At 44.5% G+C, this 22,654-nt stretch overlaps 1 protein-coding gene and 1 pseudogene across 1 annotated transcript in view; both read left to right on the top strand.

Moving 5' to 3' along the window:
• Positions 1-5,464: 5,464 nt before the first annotated feature.
• The window catches only part of Appbp2 (amyloid beta precursor protein binding protein 2), a 53,339-nt gene continuing 36,149 nt past the window's right edge, over positions 5,465-22,654 (top strand). Inside the window, exon 1 of the mRNA XM_028890585.2 lies at positions 5,465-5,893. Coding sequence (XP_028746418.1) covers positions 5,756-5,893 — 138 coding nt within the window. The 5' untranslated portion in view covers positions 5,465-5,755. The remainder of the gene's footprint in view (positions 5,894-22,654) is intronic.
• LOC114707754 lies at positions 9,238-10,592 on the top strand (annotated as a pseudogene).

The raw sequence follows: 22,654 nt of genomic DNA, 5'->3' as shown, positions 1-22,654 counted from the left end.
CCTCGTGGCTTGCTCAGCCTGCCTCCTTATGGAACCCAGGACCACTAGCCCAAGGATGGCACCACCCATAATGGCTGGGCCTTCCCACATCAATCACTAATTAAGGAAATGGCCTACAGGCTTGCCTACAGTCAGATCTTATGGAGGCATTTTCTTTTCTTTTTTTTCTTTTTCTTTTTTTCTTTTTCTTTTTCTTTTTTTTTTTCTGGTTTTCGAGACAGGGTTTCTCTGTGTAGCTTTGTGCCTTTTCCTGGAACTCACTTGGTAGTCCAGGCTGGCCTCGAACTCACAGAGATCCGCCTGCCTCTGGTTCCCGAGTGCTGGGATTAAAGGCGGGCGCCACCACTGCCCGGCATTGGAGGCATTTTCTTAAATGAAGTTTCTTCCTCTCAGAGGACATTAGCTTGTGTCAAGTTAGCATAGAACTATCCAGCACAGACAGGGTCTCACTATGTATCCCTGACTGGCCTGGAAATGCTGTGTAGACCAGGCTGTCCTCAAACTCATTATGTAACTAAAAATGACTGTGGTTTTCTGATACTCCAATCTCCTGCTGGGTTACAGGTGTGAAACACCACACTGGGTTCTGTAGATGTAACCAACCGTCTTATTAAATAAGAAACACAGAAACAATATAAAAGAGAAAGCCAAGAGGTCAGAACTCAGAGCTAAAATCTCACCCTTCCTTCTGCTGTCCTAGCTTCCCGAAAGAGAGCTACTTCCTGTCTGTTCGTTTTTGTTTTTTTTTATAGTATTTTGTTCTGCCTTCTCATTGGTTGTAAACCCAAACACGTGACTGCCTCGTCACTGTCTGAATGTACAGCCTCCTAGGTCTTAAAGGCATATGTCTCCAATGCTGGCTGTATCCCTGAACACACAGAGATCTATGGGATTAAAGGTGTGTGCCACCACCGCCACACTCTTGCTATGGCTCTAATAGCTCTGACCCCCGGGCAACTTTATTTATTAACATACAATCAAAATCACATTTCAGTACAATTAGAATACCACCACAGGGTTCTACCTAGTACTAGGGGCGGAGCTCAGGAATGCATACATGCTAGTAAACACGGTATCAACTGAGCCACACCTCCAGCCCTCACTGAACTTCCTCAGAAGAGATTTCCTTCTCCTCGCTCATAGGCCCTCTTTGATGCTCTAAAATTGTTAGCTCTTGTGACAGAGTGCCAATCTATTTTTTTCTTTTCTTTGTTTTTTTCGAGACATGGTTTCTTTGTGTAGTCCAGGCTGTCCTGGAAATCACTCTGTAGACCAGGCTAGCCTCAAACTCCGAGATCCACCTGCCTTTTGAGTGCTGGGATTAAAGGTGTGAGCCATCACGGCCCTGAAAAGTGCCAATCGAAAGTCCTTAGACACAGGAATCATTCTGTTGTTCTAAAACTCATAGGTTGTCACAGAAACTTCACAGAGGCTGGTTCCCTGTCAGTCCTCAACAGTCTGTGTACCACTTGAGCATCATGCAGTGGGTTCTGGGATGTTCTCTAAGGCCATAAGCCCTCTTATCTCACTAACTCTGCTGTGGTCTGATTTCAGGACCACAATATCTGGACTGTGAAAGTGGACCCTGTGTGTGCAGGCTTCTCTTAAACCTATACTTTCTCCATTTTTCTCTAAGCCTCCTGAGGGCGGACACAGTAGTGATAAGGGAAAAAGATGAACGCATGTATTTCCTTTATAGTCGGGTTTCCATATTTTCTTTTTTTTTTTTTTTCTGTTTTTTTTTTTTTGGTTTTTCGAGACAGGGTTTCTCTGTGTAGTTTTGTGCCTTTCCTGGAACTTGCTTTGGAGACCAGGCTGGCCTCGAACTCACAGACATCTGCCTGGCTCTGCCTCCGGAGTGCTGGGATCAAAGGCATGCACCACCACTACCTGGCGGATTTCCATATTTTTTTTTTTTTTTTTTTTTTGATTTTTCAAGACAGGGTTTCTCTGTGTAGTTTTGCTACTGGGACTCACTTGGTAGCTCAGGCTGGCCTCGAACTCACAGAGATCCGCCTGCCTTTGCCTTCCGAGTGCTGGGATTAAAGGCGTGTGCCACCACTGCCCCGCCCGGATTTCCATATTTTCTAAGTTGAGCTTTGCCTCCTTTTCCCTTCTCCTCTGCAGGAAAACTGACTGTTCTTAAAAAAAACAAAAAACAAACAAAAAAACTGGGAGACTCTATTTCAGTCTGTCCCAGGTCTACTCTGTTGTCTGTTCCCACTCGCTGTTATTCACAGAGACTTTTTAAATGCAAAGATGTCTTAGCTAGGGTTTCTTTTGCTGTGAAGAGACACCATGTCAACTCTTATAAAGGAAGACATTTCCTTGGAGCTGGCTTACAGCTTTAGAGGTTTAGTCCGTTATCATCATGGCAGGACATGGCAGCATGCAGGCAGACGTGGTGCTGGAGAAGGAGCTGAGAGTGGAGAGAGACTGGAGCTTTCCTGCACTGCCTCTGGGGTGTAGTGTGGTGCAGACGCTATGGAAAAGTTTGGTAGTTCCTCAAAAAGTTAAACATAGAATTACCATATGGTCCAGCAGCTCTACTTCTGAGTACATTCCCCAAACAACGGAAAGTAGGGGACAAACAGATCTTTGTACTCTAATGCTCATAGCAGTGGTAGTCACCCGTGTCAAAAGGTGGGAATAACCCAAATGGTCACCAACAAACCAACGGATAAATAAAGTGTGGCATGTATACACAATGGAGTATTAGTAAGCCTAAAAAAAAAGAATGCAAATCTGGTCGGGCGGGGGTGGCTCACACCTTTAATCCCAGCGCTCTTAGGGAGAGGCAGGCAGATCTCCGAGTTCCAGGCCAGCCTGGTCTACAGAGTGAGTTCCAAGACACCCAAGGCTGCACAGAGAGACCCAGTCTCAAAAAAAGAAAGAAAAGAAAAGAAAAAGAATGCAAATCTGGACTCGAGACATGCTTACCTTGAAAGCATAGCACTTGAGTTTATTCCCCAGAACGCACATTAAGAACAAAACTAACAACAACAAAAACAACGACTAGGTGTGGTAGCACATGCTTTCAATCCCAGTGTTGGGGAGGCATACCTCTGAGGCTGCCTAGCCAGCAATCCTCAACTACTTGGCAAGCTCCAGGCCAGTGAGACACTCTGCCTCAGAAATAAGGCCTATGTGCGCCTGAGAATGATGCCTGAAGTTGTTTTTGGCCTCCATACATTCAGGTGCACATGTACATACCCACAGGAGCATACAAGAGCTCAAGTCTAATGAATGTTATAACATGGATGAAACTTGAAAACATATGTTTTTAAAAGATTTATTTATGTATGTATATTGAGTACTTTATTTACATGTATGCCTTCATGACAGAAGAGGGCATCAGATCTCATTATCGATGGTTGTGAGCCACCATGTGGTTGGCAGGATTTGAACTGAGGACCTCTGGAAGATCAGGAAGTGCTCTTAACTGCTGAGCGGTCTCTCTAGCCCCACTTGGAAACATCTTAATAAGCCAGATACAGAAGCACTGATGTTAAATAATTCCACTATGTTAAATATCTAGTTTGTTTTTGCTCTGTTTGTTTGTTTGAGACAGAGTCTCATGTTGCTCAGACTGGTCTTGAACTAGAATTTTATCATCACCCTAACTGAAAATTCTGAACTCTCTAAGTAGTGACCCCCTATTCTCGGGCTCTTTTGTCTCTAACTTTGCATATCCTAGATACCTAATGTAGCATGCTGTGGTGACTCACAACTTTAGTCTCAACACCTGGGAGATAAAGGCAAGTCAAGGTCAGGAGTTCAAGGTCATCCTCTGCTTCACAGTAGACAGTGCTTGATTCTCTTGTGTCTAGGCAGCTGACTCGTATAAACAGTGTAACATAGCCAAGGATGTTGACGCAGGCCTGAAATCTCAGTAACTGTGAGGCTAGAGTAGGAGGAGATGCTTTCAAGGTCAGAATCTGCTGCAAAGCAACATCCTGTCATAGCCACCTCAAAAAAAAAAAAAGTTGTCCAGCTCAGGCTACTAACGAACTGCATCACTATGTACACCATGCTGGTCTGGAGCTCATAGAGATCTGCCTACCTTTGCCTCCTGAATGCTGGAGTACAGGTGTGCACCATCACACCCGGCCTCTGAGTTTTTAAATGATGGTTTCTTTGGAGCTCTCATCACTGAGAGAGATAAAACATCAGAATAATTTGCCTTCAAATTGGGTGGGTAGAGCAGAGAAGTGGTGGTGCACGCCTTTAATCCCAGCATTTGGGAGGCAGAGGTAGGCGGATTTCTGTGAGTTCCAGTACAGTCAGGGCTACACAGACAAACCCTGTCTCCAAACAAACAAAAAAAACCAAACCAAAAAAAAACAAAAAACAAAAACAACAAAAACCCCAAAAAACAAACAAACAAAAAAAACTGGGTGGGTTGGGGGCTAGAGAGGTGACTCAGTGTTTAAGGGCACCGGTTGCTCTTCCAGAGGACCAGGGTTTGCGTCCCAGCATCCACATGTTGGCTCACAATCATTTGAAAACACCAGCTTCCTGGGAAATCCAGTGGCTTCTTCTGGACTCTGCAGGCACCACCCATGCATATGGTGCACAGACATCCATGCAGGCATGGATGTGTTTGGCTGGAACCTCCAGCTCACTCCTGCTTGATTTGGAAAGCCCCCTTCCCCTCTTTCTGAACCTCTCCCTCAGAGAATCTCAAACAAAAAGTGCCCCAAAGCCCAGTTCTGCATTCTTGGCGGCTCCTCCCCTGAAGTTGACAGTAGCCCAAGACCCCACCTAAAGTGGTCCGCTTTTGACCACACTTGGGCATAAACCCAGCTAATGGCGAACACGTCATTACCCCCTCACCTACAGGGTATATGAGCTCCCTGCTTTAGTTCAGCCATGTGACTTCTCCAGCCTCATCTCTGGGACTGGAGGACTCAGCTTGGAGTTGCTTTGCTCAAATATATCTGTTCGTGTGCTCTTTCAATTCGGCTTGATCTGGCTTTCTGCATTGGCAGAGAAATCTATTATCGACTTACGGAAAACCTATTACCATACACATAAAACAATAAAAAGAAAAAAAAATGGGTGGGCTGTTTCTGTGCTGTCCAGGAAAGCAGAGAAGTGAGGCTCCTTGGTCTCTGCCTGCCTCTGCCTACCGAGTGCTGAGATAAAGGGAGTGTGCCAACGCGCCTGGCCACACTGTGCACTTTCGGGAAGGAAGGATTAATTCTAAATGTAAACCTGAAACTTCAAGAGGGCTCTCGCTTAGAACGCCCTGAAGCAAGGCTGTGCTGGGCAGCCGCAGCACGCTGAGCACCACACCGTCACACCTACGGCCCAGCCACCTCCCGCACCCTGCTGCCCTTTCGGAACTCGCCCCCGCCGCCCCTCAGGCGGTCCCCCGCTCTTTCTCCCAAGTTTTCCGCCTGCCGCATTCCTTCCCGGCCGCGTCGGCGCGCGCTGACGTCATGACGCCGCAACGCAGCCCCGCCCCTGCAGAGCTGGGCGCCGGGACGGAACCGGACTTGCTTTCCTCTGCGGGATGTGAGGCTCTGGGGTCGGTCGTGCTCTGCGTTCGCCTCGGTCTTCCCGGTCATCCCGCGGCCGCCGCCGCCGCCGTCCCCGAGTTCCCCGTGCGCACGCCGAGGCCGGGCGGCCGGGTCCGTGAGGCGCGCGCCCGCGTGGTCGCCGCCCCTCGGAAGCCTCCGGGGCCGCACACGGGTTCGCTACGGAGGGAGGCGGGGGCCTGCGGGAGGAGGCGGAGGAGGAGCGAGGGAAGATGGCGGCCGTGGAGCTCGAGTGGATCCCCGAGACGCTCTACAACACCGCCATCTCCGCTGTCGTGGACAACTACATCCGCTCGCGGCGCGACATCCGCTCCTTGCCGGAGAATATCCAGTTCGACGTTTACTACAAGGTACGGCCGACCGGCTCGCTCGGACCCCGCCGCCGCCGCCGCCGCCCCTGGGCCGCACCCCCTTCCACGTCCGCGGCCCGGCCCGCAGCCCTGGAGGCAGGGTCCCCTCCGAGACCCGCTGCGGTGGCGGCTTCCCGATACCCCGCCACCCCCGCGTCTGCCTCCCGAGCTGTGCGGTCCCCCCGGGGGGGGTTCTTGTGCGAGCGCTGCCCCCCATCTCCTTAGCGGCCCCGGTGTAGGCCTGCGGGGAATGCCTGGCCCAGCCCGGTCCCACCCGGTCCTCCTGTCGCTGGGGTATTTTCCTCCCTGTCCTCTTTAGTGTCAGCATCAGCTGGACTTTTTTTTTTTCTCTCTCTCTCTTTCCTGTGCTCCTCCCCCAGTTCTGGTCGGCACCTCTTCCCCCGCTTCCCCCTCCAGTACTGCTTTCTTTTTCTTTTTTTTTCCTCCCTCCGCTGGTCGGAGTTCTGTCCTTGTTCCTTTCTTCTCTCAAACCGATGGGATTTACTTAGGGATTATTGGAAATGCTCTGTGGCCCTCATTTGCATACTCTTGAAAGCTTTTTGTGTGGTTTCGGGTTTTGTTTTGGTTTTTCGGCTTACGCTTGGTGTTGAATTAGGGGTTTTATTAATAGGGGAGTATTGACCGGCTCTTTAGAATGGTAGCCGTGAAATTCCTTGAAGGAAAGAAGTAGAAATCTAAATTAGGCCCATCTATATGAAAATTGCAGTTTTGCAGCATTCCTAAATCGCTCCCCCTCAAAAATCTGAACAGAAAGTCTCCCAAGTTGCTCTCCAAGGAGTTTCAAGGGTAAGTGTCCTTAGACGTGGACAATTTTTGCAGTGTTCTGAGAGGGAGGAGAACTTTGTGGACTCGGAGCCTCCCTTTTCCTCTCCCCCACATTGGAGTGTGAACACTGGATTTATTCACTGATCCTTGCTTTGAGTCAGCGAGAACTCCAGTTTGCAGTTGCCACCTTTGCAAAATATGACCAGTAGAGGTTTTATTTTTATTTTTAGATGTTAAATATTCCTTGATTAGTAAGTTGTCTCCAACCGTGTAATTTGATACTTAGTAGATGTATACGTTCTTTTATGTATGTGTGGTGTTTGAGGGCATTTGTTTTTTTAGAGAGATTGTCTGCTTTTTCCAGCTTGAGAACACTTTTTTAAAATTAGCAGCTGATATATACTGCAGTCTTTAAAATCCTGCTGCTTTGCACCAGCTTTGAACATTTCAAGTCATTTCCCTCCTGTTTGGAGAAGATTCATTTTGATAACGTGTATTATAATTTTTGGGTTTAGAAGGAAACCTCCCTCCATTCCAAAGGGTTTTGAAACATTGATTTACTTTCGTGTGTAACTAATGTTAATTTTATGCATTTAAGCTACATTGGTCCCAAGGACAAATTAATCTTCTCAACTTGGGAAACTGCTGCAGTGTGCGCCATTTCTGTCAGTTTTATTAAGTCGTATGTATGCAGACGTGTACATCTTTTAGAGCCAGTCACTCGGAGTCTAACCAGGAAAAATACTTCTACTTGGATTCTGTCGAAATACTTTAGTATCTTTTTTTGGTTGTTTTTTGTTTTTCAAGACAGTTTCTTCTTGTGTCCTGGCTCTCGCTCTGTAGTCCAGGCTGGCCTTGAACTCACAGAGATCCGCCTGGCTCTGCCTCCCGAGTGCTGGGAAAAGGCGTGTGCCACCACCAACCCCCGGCCTTTTTGCCACTTTTTAGTTAGCTTTCTTCTGTAAGAAATTAAGAAATAGGGGCTGGAGAGATGGTTCAGCAATTGAGAGCATTAGCTACTCTTCCAGGGGACCAACATGACAATTACAAATATCTGTAACTCCAATTCCAGGGGATCTGACACCCTCATATGGACATAAATGTAGGCAAAACACCAATGCACACAAAATAAAAATAAATAAATCATTTAAGAAGTTACACCATTTTTTTTTTTTTTTACTTCCGCCAAAACTAAAGCTTTTCCTTTGAAGATTATTAGTGAGTGTGAACAGTTAGTGCTCTTGTCATGGGTCTGTCTTCGTGTGGTTCAGTTTTCATACTGCTTCTTTTGGGTACACTTTACTAGTTTATAGTTAGATACTTCATGTGAACCCCGATGGCATGCTTGGAGCAGTGTTAAATACTTTCATCTACATTATCTTGTTTAAGATATGTGAGGGAAAGTATTGAGGAAAGCATTTCAACTGTTGTAGCCCTGGCTGCCCTGGAACTCTGTAGACCAGATAAATGTCTTGACTCAGACTTGCTCTGCCTCCCTGGTGCTGGGATTTAAGCCTGGGGCACAGATTATAGTGCCAGGCCAATCTCCTGTGAGTTTGAGGCCAGCCTAGTCTGTATATATAAGGAGTTCCAAGGTACCCAGAAATACACTGAGAGACCTTGTCTCATTAAAAATAAAGGCAGAAGCCACCACCCTTTCTACTTTTCACTTTGATACAATGTTTCACTAAGTTACCTGGTATGGCCTTGAATTAACTCATTAGCCCTGCCAGGCCTTGAAGTTTTTGAAATTTCTTTTCTTCCTTCCTTTCTTTTCTTTTCTTTTTTCTTTTTTTTTTTTTTTTTTTGAGACAGGCTTTCTCTTTGAGTAGCCCTGGCTGTTCTTAGGCTGGCTTCAAACTCAGAGATCCACCTGCCTCTGCCTTCTATGTGCTGGGACTAAAAGCATGTGCCACCACCATACTGCTTAAATTGCTTTTTTAAAAAAGATTTATTTATTATGTATACAGTGTTCTGCCTGCATGCCAGAAGAGGGCACCAGATCTCATTACAGATGGTTGGGAGCCATCATGTGGTTGCTGGGAATTGAACTCATGACCTCTGGAAGAACAGCCAGTGCTCTTAACTGCTGAGCCATCTCTCCAGCCCTTAAGTTGCTTTTTTTAAATACATATATTTGGCTATAGAAATGGCTCAGTGCTTAAGAACACTTGCTCTTGCAGAGGATCTGGGTTCACTTCCCAGTACCCACGTGGTGGTTTACAATCATCCATAATGTGATGCACAGACATACATACAAGCAAAACACTCATACACATAAGATAAAATGAAATTTTTAGCCAGGTGTAGTAGTGCCAGCCATTTTAATCGCAGCACTTGGGAGGCAGAAGCAGGTGGATTTCTGTGAGTTGTAGGCCAGCTTGGTCTACAGAGCAGCTGTAACTACAAATGAGACAGGTGAATTAGGAGCTAAGAGAGCTTGCTCAGGGTAAGGAGTAGTAGTCTGAGATTTTTGTGGGAAAGCTAAACAGAAGGTGGAAATAGTTACTGGTCTGTGGTAGGAAAAACTGGCTAAAATACATGAATGAATATAGGCAGTAAGTAGATGGTTACATAAAAATTGATACCCTACAAAATAAATGGCTTTGATTCCCAATATTAGTTTCCAAGGATAGAATCATTTTGGAAGAGAAATGGATAGAACATGCTGAAAAATTGTAAAACACTGTACAGATTGATAATAAAACTGGGTGTCATAATGCATGCTTGTAACCCTAGTATTTGAGGATCTGAGACAGGGAGATCACAAATTCAGGGCTTGCATATGGAGACTCTGTCTCGACAACAAAAAAAAAAAGCAAAAACTTAGAAAATAAATTGAAGCTGAACTTGGTGGCTCATGCTATAATTATAGGACTAGGGAGGTGGAGGAGACAGGAGGATCATTTCAGAGTTCAGGGCTAGCCTGGGCTACAGTGGTAGGCTCTTTCTCAAAATTCATTAGTTAACTAATTAAGATGTTAGCTGATGGTAGCACACTCCTTTAATCCCAGAGCTCTAGAGGCAAAGGCAAGCCGTCTGTGTGAGTTTGAGGCCAACCTAGTCTACAGAGTGAGTTCCAGGACAGCCAGGACTGCTTCACAGAGAAACCCTGTCTAGAAAAACCAAAAAAAGATTTTACTTAGTGTAAGAAGCATTAAATTTTCTGTGGACGTGGAGTCCTACTACAGCACATTCATGTCTATTATGTCCTGTAAGGGAGAGAACTGTGTGGCCATTGAGCAGCAGACATGCTTTTTGGGAATCCAGGTTCAGATGGTGGCCATGAACTTGCAGGAATTTTTCCTATGGGTCAAAGGCTCTATATAGGCCTGGCTGGGCTGGTCACTGATATCCAGACAGTTGCCCAGAGCCTCAAATTCCAGCTGAACCTGTATAACTTGAAGGAAGGTCAGCAGATCAGGTCTTATATCCTCATGAGCATGGTGGCCAACCTATTCATGAGAAGCAGTTTGGTCCCTGCTATGTAGAGCCTGTCTTCGATGGGTTGGACCCAAAGACCTTTAAGCACATCATTTGCTCTCTAGATCTCATTGTCTGCCCATGGTGACTGATTACATTATAGTCAGTGGTACCTGCTCTGGACAAATGTATGGGATGTTCAAGTCTCTTCTGGCAGCCCAACATGGATCCAGAACACCTGTCTGAAACCATTTCCCAAGCCATGCTGAATGCTGTGGGCCTCCAGGATGCCGAATCAGGCATGAATGAGCATCATTGTTTACATCGTTGAAAATGACAAGATCACCACCAGGACACTGAAGACCCACATGGACTAACCCTGTTCCCTGGTCCCAGCTTTCTTTGTAATAAAATTGCCTTTCTCTCTTTTGGTTTTTTGAGACAGGGTTTCTATGTGTAACAGACCTGGCTGTCCTGGATGGAACTCACTTTGTAGACCAGGCTAGCCTTGAACTCACGGAGATCTGCCTGCCTCTGCCTCCAGAGTACTGGGATTACAGGTGTGTGTCACCACTGCCCAGCTCAAATTGCCTTTCTTAATTTTTTTTCTGGGGAAAATGAAACAAGAAAAATTTGAAACACTGGTTGAGAGAGGTGCATTTTAAGATAGCTGGGTATATTAGAAAGCTATACATTAATATACTGTGACACTGGCACGGTGACCGTAGAGTGAGACGGAACGGTGAGTGTAATAGACAGCCCAGAAAGAAGCTAAAACAGTTTGAACTTAAGAGACAGCACTGAAGCCGGGTGGCCGTGGTGGTGCGCACCTTTAACCCCAGGGCTGGGGAGGCAGAGGCAGGCGGTCTCTGTGTGTTTGAGGCCAGCCTGGGCTACAGAGTGAATTCCAGGACAGCCAGGGCTACACAGAGAAAACCCCCCCCCCCAAAAAAAAGGGGAAAGGGAGAGAGATAGACAGACAGACAGTGCTGTATTTAAAATCAACTTGGGAAAGATTTTTGGGATGCTTTATTTAAATAACTGGCTGTTTGGTATATAAGTTAGACTACTACATCAGATCATGTACCAAAATTAACTCCATGAATTAAAATTTTAAATACACCTATTAGAATCAACAGAATAAATGATCAGGTCTGCCTCTTACATGGAGAAATGACTGAAATTTATTGCTTAAAGAATTTTTAAACGTAATTTAAAATTTTTAAAAATACCACATAAAAAGAAAGAAAAAGTGAAAGTTGCCCTTCTTGCCAACACTGCAGTGCCATCTTGGCATGGAGAAGACTTTTCGAAGTATGAAACCAAAAGCCTGGAAGAAAAAGCATGAGGACCTGAACTTGGTTGTCAGACTCGGCAGGCAGGCTCCACATTGGACTTCCTGGCCGGCCAGCCTAGCCCAGTTGGTGAGCTTCAGGCCACTGTAGGACCCTGCCTCAGAAAAACTGAGGTGGTCAGTGTTCCTGAGGAACAGCATTCAAGACTGAATGTGTCTCATATGTATATCTACAGCAGAGGCTTGTGCACCTGCACACACCCAATAAAAATAAAACCCTAAAAGAAAAAAAAATTAAACAATAGAAACTACTACAATGTTTGTGGGAGTTCAAATTTATATTTATTATTATTGTTATTATTTTTGTTTTAGATTTTCGAGACAGGGTTTCTCTGTATTGTCCTGGAACTCACTCTATAGACTAGGCTGGCCTCAAATTCAGAGATCCACCTGCCTCTGCCTTCCAAGTGCTGGGATTAAAGGCGTGTACCATCACCGGGTTGACATACCATTTTTAATGTTTTAAAACTTATGCTTTATGTACACCTGTGTGTGAAGTCCAGAGAATATCCTTGGGTACCATCTTCAAGATTACCATCCATTTCTTTTGAGACAGCGTCTCATTGGCAAGACTGGCTGACCAGTGTGTCCCAGGGATCTTGCTGTCTCCACCTTCAGGTGTTGGGGTCATAAGTATGCAGGAGGGTGCCATCCTTTTACATGGATGCTGGAGACTTAACTCTGGCCCTCAGCTTACAGAGCAAGCAAGCACTTTATTGATTGAGTGAGCTAACGCCCCAGCATCCATTTCCTTCCTTTCCTTCCTCTGTTCCCCAACACTTCCCTTTTCTTCCCACCCCTCTGATGTTGAGACAAGGTCTCATGTAGTCAAGGCTAGCCTGAAACTCAAGATCTTCTAGGCTCTTCCTCCTAAATGGTAGGCATACTACCATGCTTGGTTTTTGTTTTTTAAATAATTTGTTTTACTTTTATTTTAGAGAGTAAGTATGTTTATGCATGTGTGCATTTTTACTTATGCCATGGCATTTGTGTGAAAGCCAGAGAGGAACAACTTACAGTAGTCGTTTGTCTTTCCTCCCAGAGCTCCAGGGATCAAATTCAGGTTGTCAGGTTTGGTGAAAAGTATCTTTACCTGATGAGCCATATTGCCCGGCCTTTATTTTACTTTTTAAAGAGAGAGAGAGAGAGAGAGAGAGAGAGAGAGAGAGAGAGAGAGAGTGTGTGTGTGTGTGTGTGTGTGTGTGTGTGTGTGAGAGAGAGAGAGAGAGAGAGAGAGAGAGAGAGAGAGAGAGAGAGAGAGAGAGAGAGAGAAGCGGGGAGTGCGTGAGCCTGAGCAGTTACACTTGGAGTCTGGAAGAAAGCTTGTGGTTGTAAATGAAGGTGTGTCCTCTGGAAGAGCTGTGTGTGCTTCTGTTGAACCACCTCTTCAGCTCCTTTTCTCTGCTGGAAATAGATGCTTGCCTAGCATGTTGAGGTACAGCACCATAAAAATAAACCATGCTGGGAGGTGGTGGGGCAAGCCTTTAATCCCAGTACTCAGGGAGGCAGAGGCAGGTGGATATCTGTGAGTTCAAGGCCAGCCTGGTTTCCAAAGTGAGTTCCAGGACAGGCTCCAAAGCTACACAGAGAGAAACCCTGTCTCAAAAACTAAAACAAAAGAAAAAAGATGGACAGACCAGAAACAACAACAACAAAACAAACCTTTCATGTTAAATGAAGTACATACAAACATAGAATAGGGTGATGGGTAGACCTGTGTTTGTCTCCTACACAGCTCTAAAAGTTATCATTTCTTATGTATATGTATACATACACACACACACACACACACACACACACACACACACACACACACATATATATATTTGTTTATTTATTTATTGTGTATACACATGTAGATGTCAGAGAAAACCTGAAGGAGTTGGTTCTCTTCCCCCACCATGTGGGTTCTAGGGATCAAACTCAGGTCCTAAGCCTTCACAGCAAGCCCTTGCTTACTGAGACATCTTGCTAACACAAAGTTACTGTTTCTTATAATGTGGTTTGGTAGCATGTGCCTGTAATTCCAGCAGTTAGGAGGCTAAGACAGGAGGGTCAAGAAATTAAAGACCACTGGGCTGTGGTGGCGCACTCCTTTAATCTCAGCACTTGGGAGGCAGAGCCAGGCTGATCTACAGAACAAGCTCTAGGATAGGCACCAAAACTACACGGAGTCTTGAAAAACCAAAAAAGAAGAAGAAGAAGAAGAGGAGGAGGAGGAGGAGGAGGAGGAGGAGGAGGAGGAGATTGAGATCCTGGTTGTTGTTTTTTTTTTTTTTTGTTCGTTTGTTTGTTTTCGATTGTTTCTTTTTAGTTTTTCCAGACAGAGTTTCTTTGGTAGCCTTGGCTGTCCTAGAACTATCTCTGTAGACCAAGCTGGCTTCAACTTGCAGAGATCTTCCTGCCTCTGCCTTCAGAGTGCTGGGATTAGGCTTCACCTGTGATATTTTAGTAACTAACATTCTAGTATAATGCATGTCTAATTTCAGTTTACTTGTTTCAGTCAGGACCCTGAGTCCCACTACCATTAAGTAGTCCCAGTCCCATTACCCTTTTTTGGAGACAGAATCTCATACAGCGCAGAGTGGCTTTAAACTTCCTAAGTGGTTAAGAATATCTGTTCTGGGGCTGGAGGGATAGCTCAGCCGTTAAAGGCTAGGCTCACAACCAAAAATATAAGAATAACTGTTCTGATCCTTCTGCCTTCCATGTACTGGGATTATAGACATTCAGCATCCCCACAGGGTTGCCAAGTACTCTATTAACTGAGCTAAATCCCCAGCTCTTTCCAGTGGTCCTGGAAAATATCTTTGTGTGCCTGTGTTGAATGTGTGTAATGTGTAATGTATGTGCCCTTGCACACGTGTATACCAGGATCAGAGAAGACATGGTGGGCCCTACTTTATCACTCTGCCTGATCTTGAGAGAAAGTTTCTTACTAGACCTGGAGCTAGGCTGTTAGCCAGCAAGTTCCAGTGGTGTCCCTGTCTCTGCTCCCCAAGTGCTGGATTAACTCACGTGTGGCCATGCCCAGTCTTTCACATTGGTGATGGGGATTTGAATTTAGGTCCTCTTGCTTGGGCAGCAAGTACTCTTATCCACTGAGCAATCTCCTTAGACCAGATATCTTTCTTAAGTATTGCTTTAGCTGTAAATTCACTTTTCTTTTCATTTCTTGCTTTCTTTGTGTGTGTGTGTGTGTGTGTGTGGTGTTGTTTTAAAGAAATGGGTTATGTTGTATTGTGAACAGAATTTTCTAGTCTGGAATTTCAGTGGTTGCTATATGAAATATCATTATCCCCTCACTGGGGTACTTTTTTACATTTGTCTCTGTGGAGACTACATGAATTTCATGGTTCATACCAGATTTTTTTGGTTTTGTGTGTGAGTGTGATTGTAGTGTGTGCAGTGAGGTGTGTATGTGGAAAGCCGGAGGTCAAGTTTGGGTATTATTTCTCAGGAGCTGTGTACCTTGGTCCTTTTGTTGGTTGTTTCAGACAGGTCTGTAGATGTATCCAATCGTCTTTTTAAAATAAAAAACACAGAGCCAATGTAAAAGAGAGAAAGCCGAGAGGTCAGAGCTCAGAGATAAAATGTTACCTCCTGCAGTGCTCCTAACTTCCCCGAGAGAGAGCTACTTCCTGTTTGTCTGTGTTTAAATAGTCTTTCTGTTCTGCCTTCTCATTGGTTCTAAACCCAACCACATGACTGCCTCATCACTGCCTGTAAGTACCGCCCTCCAGGTCTTAAAGGCATATGTCTCCAATACTGGCTGTATCCCTGAACACACAGAAATCTACCTAGCTCTTCTAACCATCACGCTCTTGCTATGGCTCTAATAGCTCTGACCCCCAGGGCAACTTTATTTATTAACATAAAATTAAAATTACATTTCAGTACAAATAAAATATCACCATACAGGTCTTACTATGTAGGCCAGGCTGGCCTTGAACTCAGAGATGTGCCTGCCTCTACCTCCTGAGTAAAGGAATGTGCCACTATGCCCTGCTCCACCTTGCTTTTGGGGAAGGGTCTCTTTTATTAGCCGTGTGTGTGTGTGTGTGTGTGTGTGTGTGTGTGTGTGTGTGTCCGTGTCCCCTAGAGCTGCATAGTGAAACCTTATCTTAAAAAAAGGAAAAAAGTGGGGGGAGAGGTATATGTGTTTTAGTGGGAAGTGGGGCTAGCTGACTCACAAACTGTCCTCTGTATCTAGTGGCTGTTCTGTTCCCTGACCCCAGATAACTTTATTAGAGTGCACAATATTTTGGAGAACACAATATCACCACATTCCTGGATCTCACTCTGTAGACCAGGCTGGCCTCGAACTCACAGAGATCCGCCTGCCTCTGCCTCCCGAGTGCTGGGATTAAAGGTGTGCGCTGCCTGGGCCGCCACCGCCGCTGCCACCACCACCCGACTTTTTAAACTTTTTTAGCTACCTTTCTAAATCTGAGGATTGTTTTTCTTCTCTGATAGATGATAATTAATTTTAGATCAGAGAATAGTTCTTTGTATAGCTGTGAGGTATGTGTGTGTGGGAGGGGTCACCACTATTTTCTCCAAACTAGCTGGCATAGTGCCTTGTAGCTAAAATTTTCTTGTGTCCCACCCAGTTCATAGCGCCCAGACTCAAGTAAACACACAGAGACTTATACTAATTAAAACTGCTCTGCCATTAGCTCAAGCCTACCACTGACTAGCTCTTACACTTAAACTTAGCCTATTTCTGTTAATTTATATGTCGCCACATGTTCTGTGGTTTTACCTGTGTGTCATTACATGCTGCTCCCTGGACGGTGGGCATTTTTTTTAAAGATTTATTTGTTTATTTATTTATTTATTTATTTATTTATTTATTTATTTATTTATTATGTGCACAGAAGAGGGTGCCAGATCTCATTACAAATGGTTGTGAGCCACCATGTGGGTGCTGGGAATTGAACTCAGGACCTCTGGAAGGGCAGTCTGTGCTCTTAACCGCTGAGCCATCTCTCCAGTCCCCCCAGAATTTTCTTTGTCTGCTTATCCTGACTATACTTCCTGCCTGGCTACTGGCCAATCAACTTTTTATTTATCAACCAATCAGAGCAACACATTCACAGCCTACAGAACCTCCCACAGCAGTGCCTTATTCAAATATTCAGAGATTTATTGAGTTAGTGGAAGTGGGGCTAGAGTAGTTAGCATGTGCAACACCAAGGGTTTGATCCCCAGCACCAAAAATTAGTGAAAATAACTGCAATGTTCCTTGTTAAGCATTTTGGTCTTTGCTATCAAAACCATGAAGATACAACTCAGTACTCTGAGTTTTATGAAATGAATCTGCCTTGATCTGATGTTAAAATAGGAAACACCTATTTTTATCTATAAATTAAAGCAACCATATTCAGAATTTGTTCTAAAATTTTCCATTTTTGTCAGTCTCCTAAGTAGAAAAGTGAGGTTGCTGTTATACCAGCTACTAGCACTTTGCCCTAAAAAAGTTGCTTAAATCACCTCTGTATGGCAGTTAACACATGGTAGTTGTGACAGCATGACAGGTAAGTCCTGCTTCAAGCTAGACAAAATACCAGCCTGGAGTGAGGAGGTGGACATTGATAGACCCCAAAATCTAGGGTACTACCTTCTCCAGTGGGCGCCCCAAGAACCCAGACTCCGGTCCAGTTGATGCAACAGCACGAGGTTTATTGAAGTGACTGTACAGACGGGCTACTCTTGTCCTGAGAGCAAGATTCGCATCTTACTGCAGCCACATAGGTACTTTTAAAAGAAAAACCACAAGATTACAATTCCCATGCAATTTCATTTCGATTGATTTATGTCTAGAGGCTAATTTCTCAAGATTATGGTCTAATCACAGAGTGGGTACAGTGACATCCCCATGTACATTCTTCCCGAAACCTCAAGGGGGGGTATCAGGGTGGGAGTGAGAGTTACTTTACACAAGGGTTTCAGTGATCTTTCCTGGAACACTTGCAGTTATCCCAGTCACATTTGAGCACATCTCTTAACAGAAATCTTTTTACAGTGTTACATTGTGGCAGGGGTGATTGAGTAATGATTGAGTCAGCTTGCCCTTGGAACTAGATTTTTAGTTTCTCATTTTCTGGGGCTTGGGGGTGTAAGCCTGAAGGGTTAGGGTCTTTCAGACATGATGTCCCACCCCTGCCTGAGGAGCTGTTGGCAACTGATAGCCACTGGGAAAGGAAGAGTCAATTTTCTTTAAGGATGTGGCCCTAGGAAACCAACCAAAGCACCAGTGGGTGGCCCTACAACCAAGAGAATATGTGTAACACAAATTGATCTTGATTTTGTGTGTGTGTGTGTGTGTATGTAAACATGTACATAGTTGTGTTGGCGGTGAAGGGGGCTGGATCTGGAAAGAATTGGAGGAGTCAGGATTGAATATGATCAAAAACATTGTATGACATTCTCAAAAATTATTTTTTTTTAAAGAGGGTTGGAAAGGATTGGAAGTAGGGTCACACACCTTTAATCCCAGCACTTGGGAGGCAGGAACAGGTGTATATTTTGAGTTTGAGGCCAGCCTGGTCTACAGAGTGAGTTCCAGGACAGCCAGGGCTACACAGAGAAACCCTGTCTCAAAAAACCAAAATTAATAAAATAAATTCTGTAAAACAACAAAAACAAGAAAAAAAACTAAAAGAGAGAGAGAGAGAGAGAGAGAGAGAGAGAGAGAGAGAACAATAAAGCCAAATACTTACAAACTTTTTAAAAAGATACTGTGAATAGTTAAATATATAAGATTAACTGTTAGAACTTTCTCATAACATGTTCATAACATGTTCTCATAACGTGTTCATAACATGGTTGGGGCAACTTATCTATGTGTAAAATTTGAGGGTTTTCCTTAGTCATATTCACCAACTTCTGGACTGTGAATAAATAATAACAGCATAACAATACTGAATACTTGGTTGGCTAATTATAAACTATGGAGTAGAGACTGTCTTCAGTTTGTTTCTTCTGAGTTCCAAGTTCCATCCAAAGGTTAGGGTAACTACCGATTTGCATTATTCATTCCAAAAATTTTAATGCATGTCTAGTACCAGGCATTGTGCTAAGGATTGGGGATATAGTAGTGACTGAAGCCCCTTCCTAGATTGCAGAATGTGGTGGAGTAATGGTTAACAGATAGATGCCTTTTAGGTTAATGCATGTGTGTCTTGAGTCTCCTTCTGGAAGAAAGCACACTGTATCATGGGAAAAATATAGTAAATGGAATTTAAATTGAGAAGTCTGAAAGATCTCCATGAGGAAGTAACATGTTAGTAGACAACTTTTGTTTTGTTTTTGTTTTTTCAAGACAGGGTTTCTCTATCTAGCTTTGGTGCCTGTCCTGGATCTCGGCTCTGTAGACCAGGCTGGCCTCGAACTCACAGAGATCTCTACCACCACCCAGCTTAGTAGAGACAACTTGAGTTATAAATTAACCAGAGTTCTGGTGCTTGTGCTTAATGTGGGGCAGTGGCTTATATATCCAAAAGTCAGAAATGAGAGAGAGCTAAGGTGATGGGATGTAGGGACTGGGCCGAAGGAAAGAACGGTGAGGGCAGATAGATGACTTTCCGGAGCTGGTTACGTCCAGGATTTGGGGTGTGTTCTAAATACATAGGGAGTGCAAGTATAAGGAAGATTTTAATGGGAATGGCATATATAGGGTGGTTTTGTTGTTTTTGAGTTAGTTGGTGTCTCACTATATAGTTCCAGCTAACTGGCCAGGAACTTCCTGTGTAGACTTGGCTGGCTTCAAACTCATGGCAGCCCTCCTGCCTCTGCCCTTTCAGGTGCTGGGATTACAGCGCCTGCCTGGCTGCCAATTTCCTTTTTTTTTGAACAGGGTCTTACTAGATAAGTCTAGCTGGCTTATAGATAAGTCACTATGCCCAATCCCTGTTTACTGTTTGAAGGGATCATTCTGGTTAGAATGATCAGAATGGTTAGAATGTGCAGAAAACTGAAGGGTAATGGAGAGACCAGTTCTGCCAGAATATTACAGTAACGGGAGTCAAAGAAGGCAATGGTGGAAGTGGAGATTTGGAAATGTGGCTTCTTTACCGAAGCTGTGTAAACCTTTTTAATGTGTTTTTGACAGATTTATGTACACACACGATGTGCTGGGTTATATTCACCCTCATTGTCTTCATTCCATTAGCGCTGACTACTTCTGCCATTAGGTTGTGGTTTTCTCTGGCTGCACCCTCTTCCTTAGCAGTCTTCTCCTTGGTAGAGAGATACCAGCTTTTTTTTCTTTTTTTTCTTTTTTTTTTTTGGTTTTTTCGAGACAGGGTTTCTCTGTGTAGCTTTGCGCCTTTCCTGGGACTCACTTGGTAGGCCAGGCTGGCCTCGAACTCACAGAGATCCGCCTGGCTCTGCCTCCCGAGTGTTGGGATTAAAGGCGTGCGCCACCGCCGCCCGACCCAGCTTTTTATTGACTGTCATTTCAAACTTTTATGTACGCATATATATTTAAACACAAATGAAATGATATTACTCCCAACTTGGGGAGAACTTACTTTTTGTGTAAAAAAAAAAAAATGATGATAGGCCCCTTTCGTTTCTGAGGTTTTTTATTTTGGTTTATTTATTTATTTATTTTGGTTCCCCGCGCCCCCACCCCCTTGATACAGGGTTTCTCTGTGTAACAGCCCTGGCTGTCCTGAAACTCCCTCTGTAGACCAGGCTGGCCTCGAACTCACAGAACTCCACCTTCCTCTGCCTCCCAAGTGCTGGGACTAAAGACATGCGCCACCACCGCCTGGCTGTTTTGGTTTATTTTTACTGTTTCATTAGTTCCAAACAGGATAAATGAGTTTCAGTGTATGTGTGTATGCTCATGCAATTGCTTTAATTGATTATTTCTGTGGGGGTTTTTTCCCCATATTTTTTCCCTATATAGTTGTGGTGATATATTGGGTACCCTAATAAAGCTTGCCTTGAGGATCAGAGGACAGAGCCAGCCACTAGATTAGACATAGAGTCCAGACATTGGAGGCACACACTAACTTTAATCCCAGTACTGGAAAGCACACATGCCTTTAATGCCAGGAAGTGACAGCAGGGCAGAGACAGGTATATAAGGCCTGTGGAAACAGGAACTAAAGCAGTTCAGCTGAGACCCATTCAGGTGAAGATTGAGGATTTCAGTCAGAGGATTCGTGGAGTTGGTTAGGTGATTGGTGGTGGCTCTGGCTTGCTTTGCTTCTCTGATCTTTCAGCTTTCACCCTGATATCTGTCTCTGAGTTTTTATTAAAAGACCCTCTAAGATTTGAACAATATATAGTAGTTTTGGACTTTGTTCCTTTGTTTTCTTTTCTTTGAGACATGTAGCTCACTATATAGGCCGGCATCTGCCTGCCTCTGCTGCCTCTTGAGTGCTGGGATTAAAGATGTGTGTCACCACACCCAGCCTTGCACCCAATTTCTTTTATATCCTTTACTAAAACTTCCATATTTTCATTAGAAATTAGACTACATTGATTTTTATGCTAATTTGATGTTAAGACTAAACTTCCTTTCAGATTGTGGTTAAATTTCAATTCACTTGGGGAGCTGCTGTGCCAATTCAGAATCATGTGGACTAAGGAAGGCTTTCATTCTTTTCTAAACTGCCCAAGTTTTCTGGGCTTGGAGCTGGCTTGCATTGTCCTGACAATGGTGGTTTTCAGTTTTATTATAGGATGCTTTACTTTGATTCCTGGAAACCTTTGCTCTTAAAAAACTTGATCATAAAGCTGGGAGGTGGTGCCACAAGCCTTTAATCCCACCACTAGGGAAGCAGAGCAAGTAGGTGGATCTCTGTGTTAGAGACCAGTCTGGTCTACAAAGCAAGTTCCAGGACAGCCAGGGCTACACAGAGAAACCCTAACCCGAAAAAAAACTTAATCATTGAACTGACTGATGGTGAACACTTGTAATCCACAGGATTGGAGGCTGGAGGTTCACAAATTGCTGCATAGTGAGTTCAACACCAACCTGGGCTATATGAATGAAACCTTGTCTCAAAATGCAGCAAAAACAAAAAATTCCTTCTCTTTTCGGGGTGTTGTTGTTGAAATAGGGTTTCTCTGTAGCTCTGGCTGTCCTGGAATTTGCTTTGTACACCAGGCGGCCTCTGTCTCCTTGAGTGATGGGATTAAAGGTTTGGGCCACTACCACTTGGCTCAAAAATCCCCTCTTTTTTTTTTTTTTTTTTTTTTTTTTGATTTTTTTTCCAGACAGGGTTTCTCTTTGTTGCTTTGCGCCTTTCCTGGAACTTGCTTTGGAGCCGAGGCTGGCCTCGAACTCACAGAGATGCGCCTGGCTCTGCCTCCCAAGTGCTGGGATTAAAGGCCTGCGCCACCACCGCCCGGCCAAAAAATCCCCTCTTAATCAGGCAGTTCATACTTTTTTTTAGACTAATAATTTATCCAACAAGTATCTGTACATAGGCAAACCTTACTTTGGAAACTAAAGCGCCAGGGATTCTGGGTCCTCCAGAATAAGAAGAAAGTGAGGAAGACTTGAAAGAAAAGGCCAGAAACCCAGGGTACTTACATTAAAAACAAACAAAAAAAAAATTCTTATTTACAAGGGTGGCTGGAGGAGATTGAGACCTTGGGAGAACAGGAGGAGCCTAGTGGGCAGCAAAGGTCCTTACGTTTCCATCCCTCTGCCCTCAGTTTTCTTCCCTGTCCACATCTAGTTAGGTTCTCTTTAAAAGTCCACTGCAGAGTTGAAGCTGTGAGGGAGGACTTAGAGGTTGGTAAGAATGGGAGGTAAGAATTCATTTACCTCTACCCTTTGTTCTTGGGGCCTGGCTGGGGCAGGAGCTTGGTGGAATATAGGCCCCCATTTCCAGGCCCATTTGGGACTCCTAGATGGATGTGGAGGGAGTCCAGTGGGTAGGAATGACTTTGGGCACCTGTCAATCTGGGCTGCTCTGGGTTTGTGAAATGAGGATAATGAGGCCAACAGTCATGTTGTGTCATCCTGTCAGATTTCCCCCAACACCTCAAGTGAGGAAGGGTGAGAGTTGGTTACATTGCTAGAACGGTGGATGGTAAGTCACTGGGACTGGAATTGAAAAGGGGTTGGAGAAACAAGCATTTGCTAAGGAGCTGGATCCTCAGACACTGCTGTGGATCCAGCTAAGAAGCTGTGGACCTAGGCCTCTAGTAAGGAGAGCCTTCAGTCA

This window comes from Peromyscus leucopus, chromosome 8b (assembly GCF_004664715.2).
Source record: "Peromyscus leucopus breed LL Stock chromosome 8b, UCI_PerLeu_2.1, whole genome shotgun sequence".
Classification (NCBI taxonomy): domain Eukaryota; kingdom Metazoa; phylum Chordata; class Mammalia; order Rodentia; family Cricetidae; genus Peromyscus; species Peromyscus leucopus.
Note: the sequence above shows the minus strand (reverse complement) of the source record. Positions and strands in the feature narration are given on the sequence as shown.